Source organism: Sodiomyces alcalophilus (assembly GCF_042370955.1).
Source record: "Sodiomyces alcalophilus JCM 7366 unplaced genomic scaffold ACRALscaffold_10, whole genome shotgun sequence".
In the NCBI taxonomy this organism is placed as follows: domain Eukaryota; kingdom Fungi; phylum Ascomycota; class Sordariomycetes; order Glomerellales; family Plectosphaerellaceae; genus Sodiomyces; species Sodiomyces alcalophilus.
The window spans coordinates 957,930-979,467 of NW_027263541.1; the positions used below are offsets into that span (position 1 = coordinate 957,930).

The 21,538-nt window shown below is 54.1% G+C and overlaps 11 protein-coding genes and 1 non-coding gene across 12 annotated transcripts; 7 read left to right on the plus strand and 5 right to left on the minus strand.

The window, feature by feature from the left end:
* Positions 1–399: 399 nt before the first annotated feature.
* Positions 400–2,358, plus strand: ACRALDRAFT_1037394 (uncharacterized protein; the record flags this gene model as incomplete). Its single annotated transcript, XM_071015060.1, has 2 exons — positions 400–2,074; positions 2,207–2,358. Coding segments are annotated over 2 exons (1,827 nt in total), but the record flags the coding sequence as incomplete, so codon positions are not given.
* Positions 2,359–2,605: 247 nt separating this feature from the next.
* On the minus strand, positions 2,606–3,436 carry ACRALDRAFT_213690 (uncharacterized protein; the record flags this gene model as incomplete). Its single annotated transcript, XM_071024125.1, has 7 exons — positions 2,606–2,648; positions 2,696–2,733; positions 2,781–2,912; positions 3,033–3,071; positions 3,176–3,255; positions 3,338–3,384; positions 3,408–3,436. The coding sequence occupies 7 exons, from the start codon at positions 3,434–3,436 to the stop codon at positions 2,606–2,608; spliced, it is 408 nt and encodes a 135-aa protein (XP_070871258.1).
* Positions 3,184–5,934, minus strand: ACRALDRAFT_1045395 (uncharacterized protein). Its single transcript, XM_071015395.1, has 4 exons — positions 5,076–5,934; positions 4,309–4,999; positions 3,739–4,229; positions 3,184–3,668 (listed from the first exon to the last, which is right to left on the minus strand). Exons 1-4 carry the CDS (start codon positions 5,619–5,621, stop codon positions 3,462–3,464), a joined length of 1,935 nt encoding a protein of 644 aa, XP_070871259.1. The 5' UTR covers positions 5,622–5,934; the 3' UTR covers positions 3,184–3,461.
* Positions 5,935–6,134: 200 nt separating this feature from the next.
* On the plus strand, positions 6,135–7,784 carry ACRALDRAFT_1066277 (uncharacterized protein). The gene has a single exon (XM_071017313.1). The coding sequence runs from the start codon at positions 6,247–6,249 to the stop codon at positions 7,477–7,479; it is 1,233 nt and encodes a 410-aa protein (XP_070871260.1). The 5' UTR covers positions 6,135–6,246; the 3' UTR covers positions 7,480–7,784.
* A 113-nt stretch (positions 7,785–7,897) lies between these two features.
* ACRALDRAFT_1078253 (uncharacterized protein) lies at positions 7,898–8,953 on the minus strand (the record flags this gene model as incomplete). The annotated part of the gene is made up of 1 exon (XM_071018747.1): positions 7,898–8,953. A coding segment is annotated over one exon (1,056 nt), but the record flags the coding sequence as incomplete, so codon positions are not given.
* Positions 8,400–8,906, plus strand: ACRALDRAFT_2114188 (uncharacterized protein; the record flags this gene model as incomplete). Its single annotated transcript, XM_071023670.1, has 1 exon — positions 8,400–8,906. A coding segment is annotated over one exon (507 nt), but the record flags the coding sequence as incomplete, so codon positions are not given.
* Positions 8,954–9,433: 480 nt separating the features above from the next.
* Positions 9,434–10,312, minus strand: ACRALDRAFT_2114060 (uncharacterized protein; the record flags this gene model as incomplete). The annotated part of the gene is made up of 1 exon (XM_071023661.1): positions 9,434–10,312. One exon carries the CDS (start codon positions 10,310–10,312, stop codon positions 9,434–9,436), a length of 879 nt encoding a protein of 292 aa, XP_070871263.1.
* Positions 10,313–12,013: 1,701 nt separating this feature from the next.
* ACRALDRAFT_1066279 (uncharacterized protein) lies at positions 12,014–12,763 on the plus strand. Its single transcript, XM_071017314.1, has 2 exons — positions 12,014–12,298; positions 12,360–12,763. The coding sequence occupies exons 1-2, from the start codon at positions 12,226–12,228 to the stop codon at positions 12,479–12,481; spliced, it is 195 nt and encodes a 64-aa protein (XP_070871264.1). The 5' UTR covers positions 12,014–12,225; the 3' UTR covers positions 12,482–12,763.
* A 235-nt stretch (positions 12,764–12,998) lies between these two features.
* Positions 12,999–13,805, plus strand: ACRALDRAFT_1073089 (uncharacterized protein; the record flags this gene model as incomplete). The annotated part of the gene is made up of 1 exon (XM_071018059.1): positions 12,999–13,805. The coding sequence occupies one exon, from the start codon at positions 12,999–13,001 to the stop codon at positions 13,803–13,805; it is 807 nt and encodes a 268-aa protein (XP_070871265.1).
* A 422-nt stretch (positions 13,806–14,227) lies between these two features.
* Positions 14,228–14,299, plus strand: ACRALDRAFT_t290. The gene has a single exon. It is a non-coding gene; the product is annotated as a tRNA-Ala (tRNA).
* Positions 14,300–14,548: 249 nt separating this feature from the next.
* ACRALDRAFT_2142098 (uncharacterized protein) lies at positions 14,549–15,977 on the minus strand. The gene has a single exon (XM_071024183.1). The coding sequence runs from the start codon at positions 15,962–15,964 to the stop codon at positions 14,666–14,668; it is 1,299 nt and encodes a 432-aa protein (XP_070871266.1). The 5' UTR covers positions 15,965–15,977; the 3' UTR covers positions 14,549–14,665.
* A 2,782-nt stretch (positions 15,978–18,759) lies between these two features.
* Positions 18,760–20,754, plus strand: ACRALDRAFT_1058977 (uncharacterized protein; the record flags this gene model as incomplete). The annotated part of the gene is made up of 2 exons (XM_071015963.1): positions 18,760–20,312; positions 20,451–20,754. The coding sequence occupies 2 exons, from the start codon at positions 18,760–18,762 to the stop codon at positions 20,752–20,754; spliced, it is 1,857 nt and encodes a 618-aa protein (XP_070871267.1).
* Positions 20,755–21,538: the final 784 nt, after the last annotated feature.

A 21,538-nucleotide genomic window follows, 5' to 3' on the forward strand; every position in this document is an offset into this window, starting at 1 on the left:
CAATCCTCTGACAAGACTGGTTTCTGGGAAAGATTCAAGCATCACGTATCTAAAGATTCTGTCGCTGACGCTTCAGAAACGACGAGTACGGAGGTAGGGAAGTGGGATACCGTGGAGACAGAGCCAGTCGTTGAGCCAGAGTCGACCAACCCGGAGCGTAGGCGTGAGCCTGAGCTTGAGACGTACGTTATCGAACGCGATCCGAGGAAGCGTGGCAAGGAAGTGGACAAGAAATCGAAGAAGAGACATGGCGCGACCCGGCGGTCCCGGTTCGAGGAGGAAGACGATGACCATTGGGATGAGGGAGCTGAGCGTCGTGCAGAAGAGCGTCGTCGGCGGAAAGCGGAAAGGAAAGCTCAGAGAGAACTTGAAGCTGAAGCCATAGAAGAGGCTTCTGGCCCAGCAAAGCTCGTCGTGCCCGAGTTCATCAACCTGGCCAACTTGGCTTCCGCTCTGAAAGTGAAGCCCGATTTCCTTCTACACTCGCTTCAAGAGATGGGCTTCGAGAATCTCTCGTCGGATAGCATTTTCACCGGAGAAACAGCCGCACTGGTGGCAATGGAGTTTGGATTTGACGCCTCTGTAGATGTCGGAGGCGAACGCGACCTCCGACCGCGACCGCCGCCAGAAGATGTTGCGTCGCTTCCTCAGCGACCCCCCGTCGTCACGATCATGGGACACGTCGATCATGGCAAGACCACGCTGCTCGATTGGCTTCGAAAGTCGTCCGTTGCCGCTCAGGAACACGGCGGGATCACGCAGCACATTGGTGCCTTCATGGTCAAGATGTCGTCGGACAAGTCCATCACGTTCCTCGACACGCCAGGACATGCCGCCTTCCTGACCATGAGACAGCGAGGTGCCAACGTCACCGATATTGTGGTCCTCGTGGTGGCCGCTGACGACAGCGTGAAGCCACAGACGCTCGAGGCATTGAAGCATGCCAGGGCAGCCCAGGTACCGATGATTGTGGCCATCAGCAAGGTCGACAAGCCCGATGCCCGGCCGGATCAGGTCAAGGCTGACCTCGCGCGCTACGGCATCGAGATTGAGGATTATGGTGGAGATGTCCAGGTCGTCTGCGTGAGCGGGAAGACGGGCCAGGGCATGGAGGATCTGGAAGAGAATATCATCACCTTGTCCGAGATTCTAGATGTCCGCGCGGAACGGGACGGTATGGCTGAAGGCCACATCCTGGAGGCCAGCGTCAAGCAGCACGGCAAGTCGGCGACCATCCTGGTCAAACGTGGCACTTTGCGGCCCGGTGATAGCATTGTCGCCGGCACGGCATGGGCGAGGATCCGCGTGCTCAGAAACGAGGCCGGTGTCGAGCTGGCCGAAGCGCCGCCTGGTACGCCGGTTGAGGTTCTGGGCTGGCGAGACGAGCTCCCGGGGGCCGGTGACGAGGTCATACAGGCGCCCGACGAGGATCACGCGCGGACAGCAGTCGACTACCGCATGGAGATGCGCTACCGAGAAGAATCCTCCAAGCAACTTGCGGAGCAGGAGCAGCGGCAGCGTGAGAAGGAGGAGGTCGAGAGAGCGGCGGCCGAGGCCGAGGAGGAGGACTTGGCTGACATTAGAGGAGACAAAGCCGGACCGACCATGGTCAACTTTACGGTCAGGGGTGACGTTGTCGGGTCGGTCGAAGCCGTCTGCGCCACGATCCAGGAACTCGGCAACCACGAGGTCCAGCCCCGTATCCTCCGGTATTCGGCAGGCCAGGTGTCCGAGTTTGATGTCGAACATGCGGCCACTTCCCGGAGCATCATCATCAATTTCAATAACACCATTCCCGCGCATGTCAAACGGCTTGCTGAAGACAAGGGCGTTCAGATCTTTGATCACACCGTCATCTATCACCTCTCCGACGACGTGCGCCAGGCGCTCAGCGGACATCTGACCGATACCGTCACCTACAAGGTCATTGGCGAGGCCGAGATCCTTCAGATCTTCCCCATCAACATCAAGGGGCGGACGTTCCGCAACATTGCAGGATGTAGAATTCGGAACGGCATGATCACTCGGTCAGGCTCCGTGCGCGTACTGAGACGGGGCGAGAAGATATTCGATGGTAAGCATTTGCAGACCCCTTCCCTTACCCTTCCCTTACCCTTCCCTATGCCCCCATCTCACCCCATGCTATGGGCCACTCTACTATGTTTTAGCACTATGAAGCTCTAACTCATCACTCCCACCTCTCCAGGCAAGATCGACGCCCTTAAACACGGTAAGAAGGACGTCAGTGAGATGCGCAAGGGATCTGAGTGCGGTGTCTCTTTCGAAGGGTTCGAAGATTTCCAAGTCGGCGACCAAATTCAGACGTACGAGGAAGTGAGGGAGAAGAGGACCTTGTAAAGATATTGATGTATGAGCATCGTCGGCATCATGTCTGGATGGCTCTGTCTGTACTATTTAACGATCTGTACCATCTCGTCGTCGAGGGATAAACGGCATTAGAAAAATCTCTGGTTCCCCGTTTGGTGTAACAACAATGACATATAAAAGTTTACTTCGTATATAATTAAAGACTTTGGACTCGAGTCCCGGTATAAGAGATCACAGGTGAATGACACCGAGAACGATAGCAGAGGCCCATGGTCGTTCAGTTCATCTTGGTCGCCCCAACATTCTCTCTGGACATATCACTTCTTCCACACAACAGCAACGCTATAGCTTCCATTGATTCAGCAACTCTTTGATTCCCATCTTCTGACTTGCTCTCTTTGCGCTCTATATTCGTGATCCTCTTCCAGAAACAATACCCTTAGAACTGACACCATACTTCGGGAGCCGTAGCAGCCATTGAGATTAACACGGCTCTTGCAGTTTCCGTCCCCGTGTCGTCGCGTCTTCCAACTCCTCGCTTGCAGAAGGTCGTTGAATTGAAAGCTTAGAGGGTATTTGGGAAGCTGTCAGTTCATTGCTGCAATGGTTATGCGCTGTGGCAGTGTGATAGCTATTAACACTTGGGCCGTAGTCGAATATCCTTACTCTTAGTTTTTCACCCTGTAAGTTTCCTACTATGCCACTTTACTTGGGACGGGCGTGTGGATAGTGATAATATGCCACTGAGCAGCAAATCATGTTCCTTCTTCGAAAGCGGAACAACGACCTCTTTACGGAGATATCCCTCACTCTAGAGCCATCAGCATATCGTCATCAAGTCACACACGGTGGCCACTTTGTTCAGTTTTTTGATGCCTATATCATTGACCATCTGCTCCAGAGCAGAGCGTTTGATGGCAACATCTTCTGGACACGCAGTCGGTACGTAGGACGAGCTCTTCTTAACCAATGCAGGCACGATACCGCTATGGACACCTAGAAGGGAGACTATTGGAAAAAATCAAGCAAGGGCCCAAGCGGCAGGGAACAGAAGTTCTATGGGGCTCTCATGAACACACTTAGGTATCTGGCCCAGTTTACTTCCCATCAACCATGTAATGCATATCTTGTCTTCAGGCAATGCTAAATTCGGCAATGGGCCCTCCCTCCTGCTTTACCTCCCCCTCGATCATGTAGCTCAGCCTGAAGCGTAGCTTGACCGTCTCGACTCTCCGCCCTTTGTCGTCGGCGTGGTGGACTTCCATCGCCTGAGTGATACCCCTGCTCTGTTTTGGCTCGAGAACGACCCCTGATTGCGGCTGAAGCTTGAGCGCATATGCCTGTGCCAGTGGAGAAGCAGTCAGAGAAACGCGCCATAACGAGAAGGGCAGAGGGAAGGATTCAGCATACCTTGACCACAGCAATCTGGAAATGTACACGCTGAATGGGTTGCGCGGTGTTGTTCGAGAAGGAGAAGACTAGACCAACGGCACTGTTGGTGTCCGCTGACCGCTTTGCGAGCAATTCGACTTTGATATCGCCATTGCATACCGTAGCCCTGTGTTCCCGCGGAACGGAGGGAGGGGCTTGGGCCGGAAGCGCTGACGCAAAGTTCCACTCATCGTCGTCGTTGGCCGCTGCGGTTTGCGGCGCCGGCGTTGTAGATTGGGAAGGCGTGCCGATGGATGCGAGAGCCGCAAAGGGGTCAGCTGCGGGGGGTTGCGGCTGCGGAGACTTGAAAGCGGACGACGCTTCAGGTTGCGGCGTGCCGGAGTTCGATGCCGGAGGGGACGTGAAGGAGGAGAATGCGGAGAATGAAGCCGAGGGCGTGTTTGCTGGTACGAAACCACGGGCGCTGTTATTTTCCGTCACTGATGAGAGCAATGCCGGTCCGGGGATATCTGGTTTTCCGTCAGCGACAAAGGGTTACAACATGTACACACGATGCAACATCTTCGAGGGGGTGTTGTCGGGGCTCACTTGTGTTGTTGCCGAAGCCCAATGCTAGGGCGCCAGATTGGCCAAAGTTCCCCGAGTCGCCCCCGATCGACAGACCCAGTAGATCATTCTCAATGCCACCAGCCGCCGTCATAGGCTGCGATGGGGTGCTGGATGAACCGTTTGCAGTGTCGGCTTCGCCATCAAGATCAATCAATGAGAGCTCCTGAGCGCTGCTCTTGCCGGCCGACGCCGAAGAGGACGTGATGGGTGGTGCGCCACTCGCCAGCTGCCGCGCACCCTCCAAATCCCCTTTCTTCATGAGCCTGTATCGCTCCACCGTCCTGTGTATGCTGTCATTGATCTCGAGAAGCTTGGCAACGGCCTCGTGGTCCTCCGACTCCTCCTCACACATCTTCTGGATCTTGGGCTGGGCGCTTTGTAGGGAAGAGGCGAGCTCCGAGAAGACGTCGCCGTCCCGCATGGTGTCCCCAGGCCGGAACGCCTCCAGCCTCTCCTCGAGCAGTCTCGCCTTGGCCTGAATCTTGCCCACCTCCTCTGCGGCCTTGGCGCGGTAGTCAGTCTTACTGCGGGTGTCGTAGCCAGCCATGATTTTCATCAGACGGTTCGCCTCTTGGAGGTCCTCGGGCTGGCCTCGTCGGATGAGCTCCTGAAGCTTGGCTGACTGCGCCTCTTTTTCTTCCTCCTCCATCTCTTCTGCCGATTTCAGGTTCTGCTTGTCCCAAACCGTTAGTTAGTTCACGGCCCCTCAACCGGTCACGCCATGTCGGAATAAGGGACAGACATACGTCGCTGGGATTCAATACGGCCGCATGGTCTCGACGGACTTCGGGAAATGTATAGCCTTTGTAGCTGAGTAACCGATGCATGTCCCGGATGAAGCCCAAGTCCTCTTTGTATCTGCTCGTCTCACATATTGTACTCCTCCATTCTTCTATAGCCTCCAGTATCTTCATCTGCACCTTGGTCGGCCGTATCGGCGGCCGTTCGGGGAACCTTCGGACTAGCTCGTTGAGGAATTCTTTGGTGCTGATCTGCAGATGGAAGGGGTAGCCACAGTTCTTGACACACATGTCGAGCAGATTCAAGGCGAGCATGGCGACATTCGGGTTGCGGTGGTTGATATAGCCAACGATGGCAACGGCAGCCTCGCGCGGAGCAGTTCCCTTCTTGGAGTTGATGAGGTCGGCAATCTCAAGGTTAAGCGCCAGGTTCGGTTCGTAGTTCTCGGGGCTGCAAGCGGACTGGATGAATCGATGTAGCTGTGATGGAGTCGGTCGGCCCAGCTCGCCCCACCGATCCCGGGCAGCAGCCCGAGCTGAAGAGGCTTCCATTGGCAATGAATCCACAAAGTCGGACGTCGCAAGTGGAAAGACTCGGAAGTAAACGCGCGAAAGAAGGCGACGAGGATGAGGGTAAGGGGGAGGGGAGGGCGAGGGCGAAGGCGAGGGGCGGCTAGGCAGAATTGTCCCCAGTGCCGGCGAAGGTCAACTTCCTGGCGAACGGCGTAATATACGATAGACGGGAGATGGGTCTTTGAAATGTGAACAGCTTGGAGTAGATCAATGGAACTTGAAGATTAGTTTGGAGGCGGATGGACTTCCGGTCCACTCTCAAGAGTTCCGGATCGGAGTTCGAGGGTTGCTGGTAACGGAGCTGGCCACCTTGACAGGAGGGGCGTCTCTAAGGCATTACATAACTAACTCCAATATTAGGATCGTGTGGAAACTCGTTATCTGACTAATAACCTTACTGGTACGTACCCTGGTTCGCACCTCCAACCGTTCGTACCCCGCCGCCACGCCACACTCGGTACTTTTTTTCCATCTTTGTTGCTCCTCCGATTTGTGCCGTCACGCCTATCCATTTTAACGCGTCGGTTCTTCTCAACACCTATCGATTCCGCCGGCTCATTGTCTACTATCCAGAGTATCCAGAAACCGCATTCGACGCACGATCATGGTCCGGCACAAGAAGGACAAGTTCTCATCGCGGGGACGTCATCATGGCCCTCCCCGGAACCGACCTCCCCGCAATGACGACGAATCCGGAGCGGCTTCCAGCTCATCTCGTCCCGCGTTCAAGGCAGCCTGCTGGGACCTTGGACACTGTGATCCCAAACGCTGCTCGGGAAAGAAACTCATTCGCCTAGGGATGATGCGTGACTTGCACATCGGCCAGCGCTTCAACGGCGTCATCATCACACCCAACGGCAAACAGGTCGTGTCGCCAGCAGATCGTGAACTGTTGGAAGCCTACGGCGCCGCAGTGGTGGAGTGTAGCTGGGCGCGCACGAAGGAGGTACAATGGAGCAAGGTCGGCGGCAAGTGCGAACGACTGCTCCCTTATCTGGTCGCAGCCAACACGGTCAACTATGGAAAGCCGTGGCGGCTCAATTGCGCGGAGGCCTTGGCCGCCGCCTTCTACATCTGTGGCAGGAAGGAGTGGGCCGAAGAAGTCCTGGCACCGTTCTCTTACGGGGAATCCTTCTTGGAGATCAACGGGTCTCTGTTGCGGAAATATGCCGCCTGTGAAGACGCGCGGGAAGTGAAAAACGTCGAGGATGCATGGATGGAGAGGTTAGACAAGGAGTATGCGGACAGTCGCGGAGATGGAGAGGATATGTGGGAGAGCGGTAACGTCAACCGGAGGATCTTGGTACCTTCAGATGATGAAGATGATGAAGACAGCGAAGATGACGGAGAAGATGATGGAGAAGGTAGGAGGAGAAGACATGGCAGCGACGAAAAGGACGACGAAAGCGTGGATGGCATCTATCTGGGTGAGAACAAGCCCAATCAGGGACCCGCCAAGTCCGGCAGTGCCGATGCAGATGACGACGAGGAGGAAGAGGAGAAAGACCCCTATGTTTTGTCCGACGATAGCGACGATGACGCTGCCATGGAGGAGATACGGCGAAAAGTTCTTGCGTCCAAGACCTTTCGGAACCCCCAGAACTCGGACAAGAAAAAACCCGAGGTTGTACCAAGGCCGCAACAGTTCAAACCGGACTCCGATATTGAGCCGGACAGCGATAACGGGGAGGATGACGACGAGTTCGACAACATTATCGATGCGACTCCTGTGACGGACAGGATAGGTCTGGCCAAGTTGGAAAAGGAGAGGTCGCGGGCTACAGTGACGAGCCGGACGTATTCTTCCAATGTGATAGATGCGCCCAGGAGGTGGTAAGGCCTTATTCTGATCCTCTAAATTGGATACACGGGAGGCAGAAGAACCTCATTGATCAACCAATGCGTCCCTGTATTGCATTTCTATGTCATCCTTTCCCAAAATGAAGCCAGCCGTAAGCTACTTGGGTACCGGAGATGCTATTTGAGATTTTAGGCCCTGTCGCTGTGATGCGGCGATGTCAAATCAAACGCGTCAATGTACTCCGTATAGGGTATATCGTAGGTAATTACTTCGTACTGTGGGCGGAGTGGGTCTTGACCTTGAGCCGGTCCTTCAAGCAGCTACGAAAATCCATATGCTATCAAACCACAACACCCGCTTTGTTTAGTCTCAAATCGACATAAGCTGTCGGCAGCTATCCTGGTATCTCCTAGAATCCTCCGAAATTAGACATGAGCTCAGACGGGGGTTCTTCCCTCGACCGCGTTTCGCGGGCTAGCCGCCTTCGAGAAGACGATGATGACCACTTGCAACGGAGAAACGATCGAGACCGGCATAGGCGAAGACGGGACGAACACGACGACTCTAGAAAACGAAGAGAACGGTCAAGATCAAGGTCGAGAGATTCGCGGCGAAAGGATAGACGAAGATCACGGACACCAGATTCTCCACGCCGACCACGGTCACGCTCACGCGACCGTGAACGCCGTCGCGGACGCGACCATGACCGAGACCGAGACCGAGACCGAGACCGAGACCGAGATAGGCGTCGAAATCGAGATTCGGACCGCGACCGGCAAACCAGAAGAAGGTCTCCCGAGGAGAAGGAGTCGATATCTCGTCGAAGACGACACGGCGAACACGGCGATGACGTGTCCGACGCAGGCCGTTCGCCCAGCCGCCGGCGCAGCCCCTTGCGTCGTGGCGGGGCCCTCCCATCGCAAGCCGACTCCTTCGCCGTCGTCAGGTGTGACATAGACGAACCACCCAAGCCGAAGGAGAAGCCCAACTTTGGAAACTCGGGTGTCCTCGCTGCCACCTCCAACGCGGTACAACAGGCCGATGGCAGCACCATCACCCTCAAATACCACGAGCCGCCCGAGGCACGCAAACCGCCGCCCAGGGACGATTGGAGGCTATTCGTCTTCAAGGGAGAAGATGCCCTCGATACCATTATGCTCAGTGCACGGAGTTGCTGGCTCGTGGGGCGCGAGGTGACCGTCGTCGACATGCCGGCTGAGCACCCAAGCATAAGCAAGCAGCATGCCGTCATCCAGTTCCGGTACATCGAGAAGAGGAACGAGTTTGGGGACCGCGTCGGCCGTGTGAGGCCATACCTGATTGACCTCGAGAGTGCCAATGGGACTTTTCTCAATGGGAGCAAGGTGGCCGAGAGTCGATACGTCGAATTGCGGGACAAGGACGTCATCAAGTTTGGAAATAGTACGAGAGAATATGTCCTCATGCTGGCACCTAAGGGATAGAGCGGTATCAGACCGTTGCAGGACGGGGAACATGGGCTGGTCGCCATCGGCGTTCGTTTCCTGGCCTACTTCTGGTAATGATTTGATGGGGAATTCTCGCGGGTTACCTTAATCTGGACACACCAAGTCGCATCTGGATGCCCCCCCTTCTTTCAAAATACCACCCCCAGGAATGAGGAACCAAAATACACCCCCTCCGTATTGTTCGCTGTTGGAGATAAGATGCATAACGCCAGGCTGGAGACTCAGATCAAAGTGCAAAACCAAGGAGAAGAAACAATAACCGCGCCCTTCCATCCAAGGGTTATTATACCCCCTCCCATGCCGTCTATCCTCATCCGAGCGAAACAGTCCGTCTCCGCATGACGTTGTTGGCCAGCGAAAGCCCACGGACCACGATTACCTGAACGCCATGCCAATTCCCGTAGTGCTGCCAGTTACCGTGTGTCATCGAAGTCTGAACCGTTGCCCGCCCGAAAAGAAAAGCCCAGACCGCAGTGTGGCAGCGCCGTCATTTCCCAGTTTACTTAGGCCGACTTGCCGCGCTTGGTTTTGGCATTCGCCTGCGCCCAGTCATACCACTTACGGTATTCGGCATACTCGAGGCTTACCTTTTTGCCCTTGTAGCGCACGACTTTGAGGTCAACATCGCGCCAGCGGTCCTTGCGGCCCATCCAACCGGCCTTGCGCATTAGGCTCACCAAGGTCTCCTCCTTAGTCCACTCCTGCTCGACGGGGACATCGGGCAGATAAGTGGCGCCGTAGCGCCTCCCGTGGTAGGTGAAGCTGATGCGCACGCCGTGGACGCCCAAGGTCCAGTCCATGGCGCTGTCGCATTCCTCAAAGTCGGTCAACAGGGTGACGGCCACCTCGAGATCGGGCAGCTCGTCGCTATCCACCGGCGGGAAGCGCGTATCGTGCAAGGCCGACGTGAGGGCGTATTCGGACAGGCCCGAGTCGAGCTCCTGGGCCTCAAAAGTGCCGATGCAGCCGCGCAGGGAGCGGTGTCCCGAACGTCGAGAAATTGTGTTCCAGGTCACGAAGAGCGGAAATTCGGTGACGATCTCGTCATCGTCTTCTTCTTCCTCGTCCTCCTCCCCATCCTCCTCTTCGGTCATGTCGGCAGCGTCCGGGAGAGACTCCACCGAGGTAGCGGGCGTGTCTGTTGAGAGGGACATACTCGAGCCCGACGACGCCGAGCCGGTGTCGCTGGAAGGGTCGGCAACGCGCCGGAATGCGGGAAGCTGCTTCTTACTGAAGCTACTGCCGATGCTTCCATCACCCGCGAGCGCCTTGACGTGCTCGCGCCATGATTTCTGTACTTCCAGGAGTGAGAAACCCCTCCGCTTTTCCAGATGCGAAGCCAGGGCTTCGAAGCAGTAGAGACAGTGATCAACGGACGCCATGTGCTCCGATGGACAGATGGTGTAAAGTGTGGATATATATCGGTTTTAGATGTCGCTTTTCGTTTTCTTTTGTCGAGATAAAACTGCTGTTCCGAATACCCAGACTCTCGCAGATCTGGTGGCAAGCGGAGAGGGCGGGTGAGAGGTATGTGAAAGAGTGAGGAAGTGGGTTATGAGGGAAAGACAGGTGAAAGACCAAGAGGGTGGAGAGATTGGGTTGGAGATGATGCCTGGACTTGACAAGATCCGGGTATCCGCTGCTGAAGGCCTAAATAGCGCCGTACCCATCCGAATTACCCCGCCATCGGGCTTCCAATAATACTTAGCGGCTTGACGGTGGAGCCTCTCCAGCGAATTACAGCGAGCCGGCAGGTCCTTCGGTGTATCGGTGGCGTGGCGACACGGGTGCGGCTGTCAACAGCCGTCACCGCCCACCAACCCGTCGCATTTCCTCTGCTCACCGCAACATCTTATCACCAGCTCCAGCACAAACGGGCTCGAGATGGGTAATTAGGTGGTGACAGCTGGGTGCTAGCTGCTGATACTGTGATCAACAACTGGGAAATTGTCTGGTTACCTTCGGAGGGCCGGCAGACGTTTCGAGGCGATCTACATCATCCTCAACACCTCGGTGGCCAAGATTTTCAGAGAAGAGTGAAAATGGTAGAGGTCTTGGATGGCATTGAAAACGACTTTGAGTTCCCATCATCCCGGCAATGATACATGTTGCCAAAATGAGAGAGACTGTGCATCCAGGTGAGGAAGCAGTGCGTGCTGCGCGTTGGGGAAATCCGTACGAGACGGACGTCATTATGGTGCGCATCGCGCGTGTGTTCTAGAAAAGACGACCCGGGTGGCCTCCGACAGCGGCTCGGCGACAACTCCCTCTATATGTGCCGCACTGGAACGGTGTTATCATGAGGGATGTTGCTAGGTTTAGCGGGATACATCATACTCGCATGCTTTGCAATATACTAGTAGTTTACCACACTGCCGATATTATTCTGTGCTGCAGTCGATCAGTCTACTAATCCTCCGTATGTAATTACCTTTATACCTCATATAACAACCACAGAAACGACAGCAACCTGGAAAATATTAGTACATACCTAGGTAGTTGGCCTTTGGTGGGTGACCTTTACCGGATCCCGCTTGATGCTTGTACGCCGCTGTGCCCCTTTGTGTTTTAAAGCCTAACTGCTGCGGTACCTTGTTGTGGTTACTATGGTCGTCGCTGGCAGTTTCATGCAAATGATACGTTGTACTGCGTTCGCTCTAATACGTCGGCAACTGGAAACCTCGCGTCTAGTCCCTGGGCAACCTTTTTGACTATTCAACTTGTCCGGCAACGGATTCTATCGCTGCTCAGCGCTATGACAAAGTCGCAAATGTCGAGGCGATGTAACGACTCCCCACTATGGTGTCTCGAGTGAAGAGACCTCAGGCAGTGGACCGTCTGATCCCCCAGCCCTGAAACGTCCTTCGTGCGCATGATTTGTGACAACACTCCGTCTCAGAGCCCTGGATGAGACCCCGAGAAAGCCCCTGGTCTCACAACCGTACATTGTAGTCTTATGTTTCATCGCATCTCATGAGGACTTCTAGTGCTCCATCCCGCCAAGCCGTTGCAGCCAGCTAAAATCGAGACGCAACATTGAGATGAAGCCCCTGTCGTGGAGACTTAACCCCAAGATACAAATAAGACCTTGCTCACGTCCCGTTAACCTGCTATTTACTGTCCTTTTGCTTTCATCTTCATAACAACCGTCTTAATTTTGCTTTCCCGTTCTCATAGTTTGCTGTTTGCTGTTTGCCAGTCGCCGGTCGACGCTTTCTTCTCCCCTCGCCGTTATATTCGCCTTGTCCTTTTTCGTCGCCAATCCAGCAACGACACCACCACCCCAACCGCCAAAATGAAGTACTCCGCCATCGCTCTGTTCGCTCTTTTCACTGGCGCATTTGCCTCGGTTGGCTCCGGTTACAACAGTATGTCACAAGGGAGATTGCAGATCATAGACAAGCCATACTGACATGAATGAACCTGTAGGACTCGCCCCTCGCCAGAACTCCAACGTGCCCGTCGGCGCACCGGCCATGACCGATGCCAACGGCAACGTTGTCCCCTTTGATTCCTCGAAGCTCCAGTCCCGACGAAGGGCCGTCTCCTGAGCTGATCTCAGGGTGGAGCACTGACGGCGCAACACATATTACTTGCAAGGCGAAGCGAAGGCAATATCATTTTTTAAAGGGAACAAACGATGAACAATACTTTATAATTTTTCAACGAGCAACTTTGCAGGTCGTCGGGTGTCACTTGCGAAGACCAGCGGCCCGCCTACAGCAGGCGGGGGAAATAGGGTTAAATATAAATTGGACAACGGTATCATTACGTTACGGCCCATTACATAAATCTCCAAGTGACGAGTTCCGGGAGTCGATGCGATGTAGAGGCAGAGCTTGGGAAAGTCCAGCAAATGAGATAATAGTCCATTGTATCCCATAAGTCGACGTGGTCTTCACTGAATAACGTCGCCTTGTATGCGCTATTGCGTACCAACTAAGGATCTTACCCTATCCCTTTGCCTTGGTCTACGACACTGAGAAACTCGCCCGGAGTCTCATGTACAACGTAGGGTCGTCCCCTCATGTATCGAGACTTGCCAATCCACCCAAATGAGCACTCACCATGGCGGACCACGACGAAAACCTCGACCCCCAGCTCGAAACATTTCGAGACTGCCTTTCGGACGCCTTGATTGGGAGAATGACCCAGTCGTCCACTAAAACCAAAACGAAGCGGCGACGGACGAAGAAAGACTCTCAGCCTGAGATCCTACCGAATTCCACCCCAAAGCAGGATAACGATGATGATGGCACCGCCGCCGAGGATCTTGCCGAATTTATCGACTACATCGCTACCGAAGCTTTTGAGAGTCTGCCCGAAGACCTCCGCTCCCTTACCCGTCCGGCATGGACCGCCTCTCCTCACTTGCAATCCCGCTACGCGCTTCCATTGACCTCCTCCGATACCTCAGCTCTCATCTTGCCGACACTCGATCCGGCCATCGCATCATCACTCACCGCGTACGGCGTCATCGACAACGACGATGCCGACGCAGTCTCCGCCCTTCTGGCACCGGTACTCACCGCCTACGTCACGACCCTCACTGCTACGCCACCTCCCCCGCGGCAGGGCCGCGCCCAGGCCGAGGAAGAAGGATGCGAACTCTGCGGACGGGACTGGGTGCCCCTGACGTATCACCACCTCATCCCGCGGTTCGTGCACGACAAGGCCCTTAAGCGCGGATGGCACCCCGCCGAAGCGCTCCAGAACGTGGCCTGGCTCTGCAGGTTGTGTCACTCTTTCGTGCATCGATTCGCGTCGCATGAGGAGCTTGCGAGGTACTATTTCACCGTTGATCGGTTGCTCGCTGAAGAGGAGGTCGTGAAGTTTGCGAGGTATGCTAGTCGGGTTCGCTGGAAGGCACGGTGATTTGTCGCGGAGCATAGAGAAGGTGGGTGCGATACGTCGCGAGGTGTATGGCATAGCAAGCGACAGGACGATGGAATTTTGGGAAACGATTTATGGATGATGAAGTGGTAGGGATATGAAATTCGCAGCATCTGAACCAGCGACCTTGTCTTACGCATGCGATCAAGTTCTACACTTTTAGATAACCCAACGAGCTTTCTTGGCTCCAGCCTATCATTCATTTCGAGCCATTAAAAGGATGGTTTTCACAAGTCCGAATCATAGAGGCTTAGCGGTGTCCGTATTTCATCGTATTGTTCTCAGACTTAGAATGCTAATATTTCTGAAAAATCGAAGGTTCATGTCAGAGAATAGCAATGTAGATTTTCACAGACTAAGCTATATAGGTTGTGGACTCCGTCCTCCTTTCAACAACAAGCGATGGGCGATTGGTTTAGTGGTATAACGTCTGCTTAGCATGCTGAAGGTCCCGCGTTCGATTCGCGGATTGTCCACATCTTTTTTTTGAGCACCTCCTGCCCGTGCCTTTTTTTTTTTTTTCCTTTTATTATTTGTTCTTTTTTCCCCCTTTGGTAGTAGAGATTCTGACCCAAATATAATGCCTCGGTTGATTCCCTCGTTACTTCGATTGTCCCCAAAATAATTCGACCTTGTGTGGTACTCACCCTTTGAAGTCTTGATAATGTGACCATTTTTCCGTGCATGTACGTATGGGCGTCACCAGAGCGACGATGGATCGTTTGCAAAGACGAAGTTTGTTCATCTAAATTCGTCACAGGTCGTAATTATCTTTTATCTTTCATTGCGTTTTGGCAGGGCCCCTGGTAATACGCATTTCCACCACCACTCTTATTGCTCAATTACCTTCCTGACCACTGGGTTTTCCATCCGCCCCTCTCGAGCAGCCAGAGCGCCTCCATGGCGTACGCCTGGCTCCCCCGATGCCCGCCTTCATTGGTAGCTGCCTCGGCCAGACTGTCTAGCACTCTTCCCTCCAGAATGTTATTCCATATGCCCCTGGCTATCGTATCCTCCTCGCCAGTACCCCACTCGCCCTTTCCTAGGCGATACATGATCCTTCCCAGCGTCTGGAACGCGATGCACCGCTGAGCTGCTACTGCGCTGCGGGCCAGTATTGCCAGTTCCTCGATGGTATACCCTGCCGCTTCGGGGGCTTTTCCGTGGTGGTGAAGACCCTTCGATGCGGGAATCGAGCGGCTAAGCCGAGGGGGCAGTAGGGTCCCTCGGAAGTCGAACCGCAATGCGGATATGGGAAGGGAATCTTGACCCGGGTAGTAGGGTGAGTCGCGGTCGGCGGGGCTGTCAGCTGTCGGGATCGGTGCCATCCACGCAAGCTTGCTTGGGTCCGCGGGGAGAGTAGGGAAAAACTTCTTATGTAGAGTGTCAAGAAAGTTGGGGTCGGACGGGTCGAGGTCCGGCAGAGCTGGTGGTGCTGGAAAATGCGTGCTGCTTTTGGGTGGTTGTTGGCCGATGGGGAAGAGATCCGTCGGCGGCTGGGCTGGCGGCCGGTTCTCGTCTAGAACAGCGGCCTCAGATGTTGGTATCGGTGATATCGGCGCCTGCTGCGGAGACGAAGACGAGGGTTTAGACGCAGGGGTATGTGAAGTTTTACGTTCCCCGGGTGGCGCAAAATCAGCTTCGACCTTGATCTCGGGCGGAGGCCGATGCGAACTGGGCGCCTGGGGTGGTTCGGCTTGAGATTCAGGAATATTGAAAGGGTCCCGATCTTTGCTCTCGTCTATGTTGGACCTTTTGAGAAGCCTTTGCAACAAAGCTGGACTGAGTCCATTCATTAATTCCGCTCGCTCTTTCTCGATGTCTTCTGGTGTCATCTCCTCCAGTTTGGCCCTGTTCTCCCGATCGATGCGCCGCCGCTCTTCGGCCTCAAAAGTTTGCTTGGTCGTGTTATTATCAATCCTCCGACCACCGGTAGTTGCTGATTCTGCCGCCGCCCCTGCTGTTTTTGATGGCCCCGGCCCTGACGTGGCTCGCTGTTGTTTGAACGCTGACATCAGAGGGCGCCTTCTGTGCGGAGGGAAACCGGTGGGAGAGATATCATCTTCATTGATGGGCGGAGGCGGTTTGATTTGGTCCGTACCGCGCTCAAGGATGTCGCCTATCAAAACACTTGGGTCCATGATTGCAGATATCTTGTTTCGTAAGGGGGTGTGACGTTCGGGTGCGATGGTGGAAGATCAACTTTAGAACGGCGGGGCATAAGTTTTGTATTTAGGTAATTTGTCCAATTTCAGAGTACATAGGTACCATAGACGCCCTGCTTACATAACACGACAAATCCGATCTCGACGTGTTCACGGAGCAAACATGTGGAGACGATGGCTACAACGTATGTACCTACTGTACATACCGAGTATCTATGTCGTACAGATCTTCGTGATCCATATGGTTTATTTACATGTTGAAACCAAAATCCTTCTGTCTTGTTTCAAATTCCAGACCGTAACAGACTACGTATTCTCCATACATTTTTAAGGGGTTTACCCAGCCAGTTGGGCTTTCCTACGTACCCGTACTCCGTACCGTACAGAATGATGATAATGAAAAGTGGAGCTGTTGGGTACGTCCTACTTAGTAGGTATCTTACCTGCACTCTCCCTGTTATCGTTGAATGTAGGGATGTAGGGGCCCGGCCTCGGTGCATTAGCGCCGATCCCCAATTCCCATGCAGAATCATCCACACATGCTTTGGGGCAGATCAACTAAGACGGAATACAACGTACATATAAAGCGTGAATATGTATTTATTATAAACATTATTATCTCGACAGGAAAGACGAAGCATTATAAATAAGTTATCTCTAATATAGTGATAGCGCGTTGCAATGCTTTTATCTTATATATACTTTTATCACTCAAGCCACTATTCTCCTTAGCAATACTTCTTTCCTTACCTCCTAGTTAAGAAAGACAGAAGCATTATATTCTTCTATTATCAGGCAGTTTATGACGATAGTATAAAGTAGGCTGGCTGCATTATAAATACACAACATAATGTTATTCACATAGATATGTATATGGTAATAGCGATCTATGGTCTACTGAGTAGGTACGAAGTAGTGGATCAGCGACTAAGACCGTTTCTACTGGGCGGGTTACAACGTATGATTAACACGGTGCAGATCCCAGAAGCAGAAGCGCGCTTAGGTGGACCAGTCGGCTCGCTAACCAAACTTGGAATATTAGTGGGGTTTCCTAGTAGTGTATAACGTAAATGTGCGAGGTACATCGCCGACCTTGCAGATGTACTGTGTACCTTACGACCCCCTATAGGCCCATTGCGAAAAATGTTCCGATAAGTACTGCATACACAGGTACGTTGTACATGTCTTTTACATATGTATATCTCGGGCTGATGTCTGACAGCGCGACCCTTCGCTCTGCCGCACCCACCCCTGTACGTTGTGGGAGCCGCTTAAGGCACCGGTTTCGTGTACCCACGCGCGTCCAACCACGCGGCTTGGGTTTCCCAGATTCAGCAGTGGCACTTTTACCCACTGATTACTTCTACTCTTTAACGTATGTACCTACCATGCAGCTTCACTTGGTGCCGTGTGCTCTTTTCTTCCCGGCTTCTCATCACAGGGAGAGGTACCTATTAGTAAACGAGGTACTGTCCCGTACCCGACGGAGTCCTACCTTGGTACTTGACCGTCTCCTTGCTTCGGTTTTGCACACAAGCCACAGTTACCCTGAGATGGTTTGTCGGATAGGAATCCCACCGAGCAAGGTATCGGCTGTGGACCAAGGCATTGAGGCTGGTTGACCTCTGGCTCATTCATCCCAATGCATGGGCCTGGCGTGTTGTTATTCCCTAAAAGCTGAGGACACCCCCCTCTCCCCTTTTTCGCCTTTCATCCCATCCCCTTTCCCCCACTTGCTTTTTGTTCCCCCTTCCATCCGCGAACTGGGTATCGTCCTTGCAGGTGATGTATTAGTTATGGTTTCCGTGGCCATTTTGATCCCATCCACACGGACCCCCCCAAATACCTACCCCGATCGTTCATCCGGGTTTAATGATAAGATTTCCCTTGTGACCTGAACCTACCCATGCAGTGAGCTCATTCGCATCTCTTTCGAGCCCCGTTTTTCCTCCTTGTAATGCCGCCCAAACACTGCCGAAAAAAATAGAGCCGATTCTGCCTTCTCCAAAAACGTCGCCATCCCCATCATTCATTTCACGCAACCATTTCCTTCTCTCTTCCTCCTTTTTTCCCTCCACCACAACACAGCAAATTCGGTCGTCTACCACTTATTTCCATTAAGTAGACCGATTCCCCTACGGTTTTCATCTTCGAAAGGACCGTATTTGTGCGGGCGACTTTGCTCCCTCTCCAGGCGCCTTTTTTCCATACGGTTCGCACTAGAAAGGGGGAATTCCAGGGTTTTAAGGACTGGAATTGTCGAACGCAGCCAACCTGGTGCTGGGGATGAGGTTATCCCCATCTCATATTCCAGTCCACCCAACCGCGACTCCGCACGATTCCCCAACGTCCACCAACTAATCACTTCGACTAGCCAAGCCAGGCTCAACCCGCATTGGGATTACATAATTTCTCAGCCCAGCGCACTCCACCATCGCCTCTGAGACGCGCCTTTTCGCTGATAGTGAGGCTATTCACAACATCCAGCCAGGACTTCCAAGTTGACGAGGTGGTGGACATTACGGAAAACCCGGACTTGAATGATCTGAGGAACACTCATAGGAACGACCCTGGGGAATATTCCAGGATTGGTATATTGAGAAACAGCAGAAGCAGATATTGTGCTGCTCTTCCTTCATTTGCACTCGCAGTTTCTCCTTCACCGTGTTATGGCAACGGGAAGTAGTCGTCGCATGCACCAGAGTCAAAGTTCATCCCCCGACCTCTCATCATCGCCTTCGACCCCCCCACAAGAACCAATCTCCAGCACAATGACTCAAGCCAAAGCCCACAACGAAATGGATATGGATGAGATCATCGTCGACCCATCACGGCCCCGATTGGGAGAAGTCCCAGCGGCCGACCCTGAAGTTCGCCTTACGGCCGCCGGTTTGCCTAGGAAAAAGCCTGGCCGAAAACCTGGTTCGACCGTGAAGTCCAAGAATGCCGATGGGGCCCCGGCGACCGATGCGCCCAAGGTACGCCGCCCTAGGAAGCCACGCGACCCCAATGCACCCCCTGCGCAAAAGAAACGGAAAGGTGCACCTACCCAGGACGACAACATGCCGCCGGGGGACTCGAAATCCCTCACCGCCCCTGGATCTAGGCAGCCTTCCATTGCACACTTGGTCGACCTCCATACCTCGTCATCAGCTCAGCGTACGCCTTCGTTCTCGCAGCGCGAACACGTTCCCCAGAAAGCTCCCAAGCGTGAAGAGCTGCCCCGCTCTATGCAGAGTATCTTGAATGCCGACCCAGACCCGCCTCACGCTCTACATTCGCAACACCACCAATCCTGCAGCAACAACAGCGCCCCGACCTCTGCTTCTACTCTACCGACACGCACGAGCGGCCAGAGCTACGACCCTATCCGCGGAAACTACGACCCAGTACGTGGTATTTTTGGCAGCGCCACATCACCTCGTGCCGCGGCACCGGTGATAAACCGTGCCAGTGCATCTCCCTCTATCGCCAGCCTAGTCGACCCGGTACCCAACGTAGTGTCACCTTCTCGCCAGCCTCTGCAGCAAAATCCTGTCCAACAACAAGCCCAGGCGCAAGGCTCCGTTTCAAGGCCGACGTCTCCCCCACAGCCGACACAAACGGTACCTCAGCCCCTGCCGAAATCTTCCGCGCCAGAGCCGAAGAAGCTGGTACCGTCGCCTCCGGCCTCTAGCACCAAAACCGATTCGAAGGCCAAGGCAACAGCTCTGACCGCAAGCGCCCCGGCCTCCAAGAAGCCGTCACCGCGCCAAAAACCGCAAAAGTCGGCCACAGTCATATCGTCGCCAAAAATGACAAGCCTCGATGAGCCGTCCATGGATCACGGCCGGTCGATCCTTGACTTTGGCAAGGCAGAGCCTGGCTCGGAAGTCCAAGCGCCTTCCATCGTCTTGCACATTCCACTAAAGCCCGGCGAAACGAACAAGTACGTCAATTTCATGCGTGAGGCTGAGGCACGTTATGGTTGGGACGCCCTCCACCCCCGCTTGGCTGCCCAACGAGACCGGAAAGCTCGCATCGCCGCTGCTTCGGCCGCCCTAGAAAAGACCGTCGCAGGCCAAGAATCGGGTGACGAGATGTCGGAGGATTCCGATAAGGAAGCCAGCAACGTCGAGATGGGCGGTATGGCGAGTGGACAAGACGTCGTTGAAAAGCCCAAGAAGAAGAAACGCAATTTCAAAGAAGACGAGTACGATAAAGACGATGACTTTGTGGACGACTCCGAGCTCTTGTGGGAAGAGCAGGCCGCCGCTAGCCGGGACGGCTTCTTTGTGTACTCCGGCCCTCTGATACCAGAGCCTGAGAAGCCGGCCAACAACGGGTACGAACCACCTCGCTTTTCCGTCCTTTCTTTTTTTGTTTTCCTTTTCCCCCCCCCCCCCCCCATTTTTTCATTTTCGTTTTGTGGTGCTCCGATGAATGCGATATATACAAATAAATGGCTGACTCGGGATGTTAGTGATGGGCCCCCAAAACGCGGTCGTGGCAGTCGCGGCGGCCGTGGTGGTCGAGGGGGCGCGGCTCGCGGCGGTGGCGAAGGAGGCACCGGCCGAGGAGGCGGACCAGGTTCTCGCGGAGGTCGTGGGTCTCGAGGCGGTGCTGTCTCGCGCAAACCCAAAGTCTCCAAGGCCGAAAAGGAACAGTTGGAGCGGGAGAAGGCGGAGCGGCAGAAGTTGGGCGAACTGAACGGGAAGTCGGGCAATGCCTATTCTCTCCAGGCCCAAGTCCCTCTTGCCCCTGACATTGCTGGCGTTGGGGCGTAGGATGCCGCGAACCATGTCTGTACCCCTGGCAAGGGGGACTATCGCATCCTAGAACATGATCGCCGTCATTCGATCATGATGGCAGAATTCCATTCCTGGTACCGGCAATTAACGGCATCGCCATTATCTCATACGCTGGCCGTTCGACATACACCATGCCAGTACTCTGATTCAGAGTAGAACCCGAGCCACGAGCGCCCGATGGAGGGGAAATCGGAGGCACCCTCCGGCTACTGTCTATGGGCCAGCCATTCTGGGTTATCAACGATGTGGCCCACTAGAAACGATACAGTCCGTAGAGACTGCTGTTTTTGTCTTTACTTCTTTCTTTCTTGTTTCCACTTTTCTTCTTATTAGAGCGTTTTACTCATCATTCCCGGGAGAGAATAGAGGTGCTTGGAAGGGCAGGTATTTTCTGGTGATGGCATGGACGTTGGTCAGGGAGGTGAATAGGTCTCGGGAGTCTGTGCAATATGTACTATTCATGATCGCGTGTGGTTTGTTTCGGGGTTTGTCCCACAATGGACACCATACTTCGTAGGTATGCTTGGGGCTTGGTCAAGCATAAGAGGAGTACATACATACGGGGAACTTGTCGCGGGACTTCTGACGGCGTTTGGCCAGGTTTCGTCTAAGCCCCGGGGTTTCGACTCAGCAAAAAATAGACCCAGAGGTCAGGCCCCTGGCGATTGTTTTTGCTTTGGGTACAACCTAATACAGCTTTAATTCAACAGCATTAACTCACTAACTCTGGAGCGATGCTTGAGCTGAGACTAAGGTGAAC

Bases quoted from the DNA above. Each gene is read 5' to 3' on its own strand.
- ACRALDRAFT_1045395 (XM_071015395.1), bottom strand. From the start codon at position 5,621: ATGGAAGCCTCTTCAGCTCGGGCTGCTGCCCGGGATCGGTGGGGCGAG. The intron at 5,000-5,075 runs GTATGTCTGTCC...TGGGACAAGCAG, and splicing joins CCGTATTGAATCCCAGCGAC to AACCTGAAATCGGCAGAAGA. The intron at 4,230-4,308 runs GTGAGCCCCGAC...ACGGAAAACCAG, and splicing joins GGGCTTCGGCAACAACACAA to ATATCCCCGGACCGGCATTG.
- ACRALDRAFT_1066277 (XM_071017313.1), top strand. From the start codon at position 6,247: ATGGTCCGGCACAAGAAGGACAAGTTCTCATCGCGGGGACGTCATCAT.
- ACRALDRAFT_1066279 (XM_071017314.1), top strand. From the start codon at position 12,226: ATGAAGTACTCCGCCATCGCTCTGTTCGCTCTTTTCACTGGCGCATTT. The intron at 12,299-12,359 runs GTATGTCACAAG...ATGAACCTGTAG, and splicing joins GGTTGGCTCCGGTTACAACA to GACTCGCCCCTCGCCAGAAC.
- ACRALDRAFT_2142098 (XM_071024183.1), bottom strand. From the start codon at position 15,964: ATGGACCCAAGTGTTTTGATAGGCGACATCCTTGAGCGCGGTACGGAC.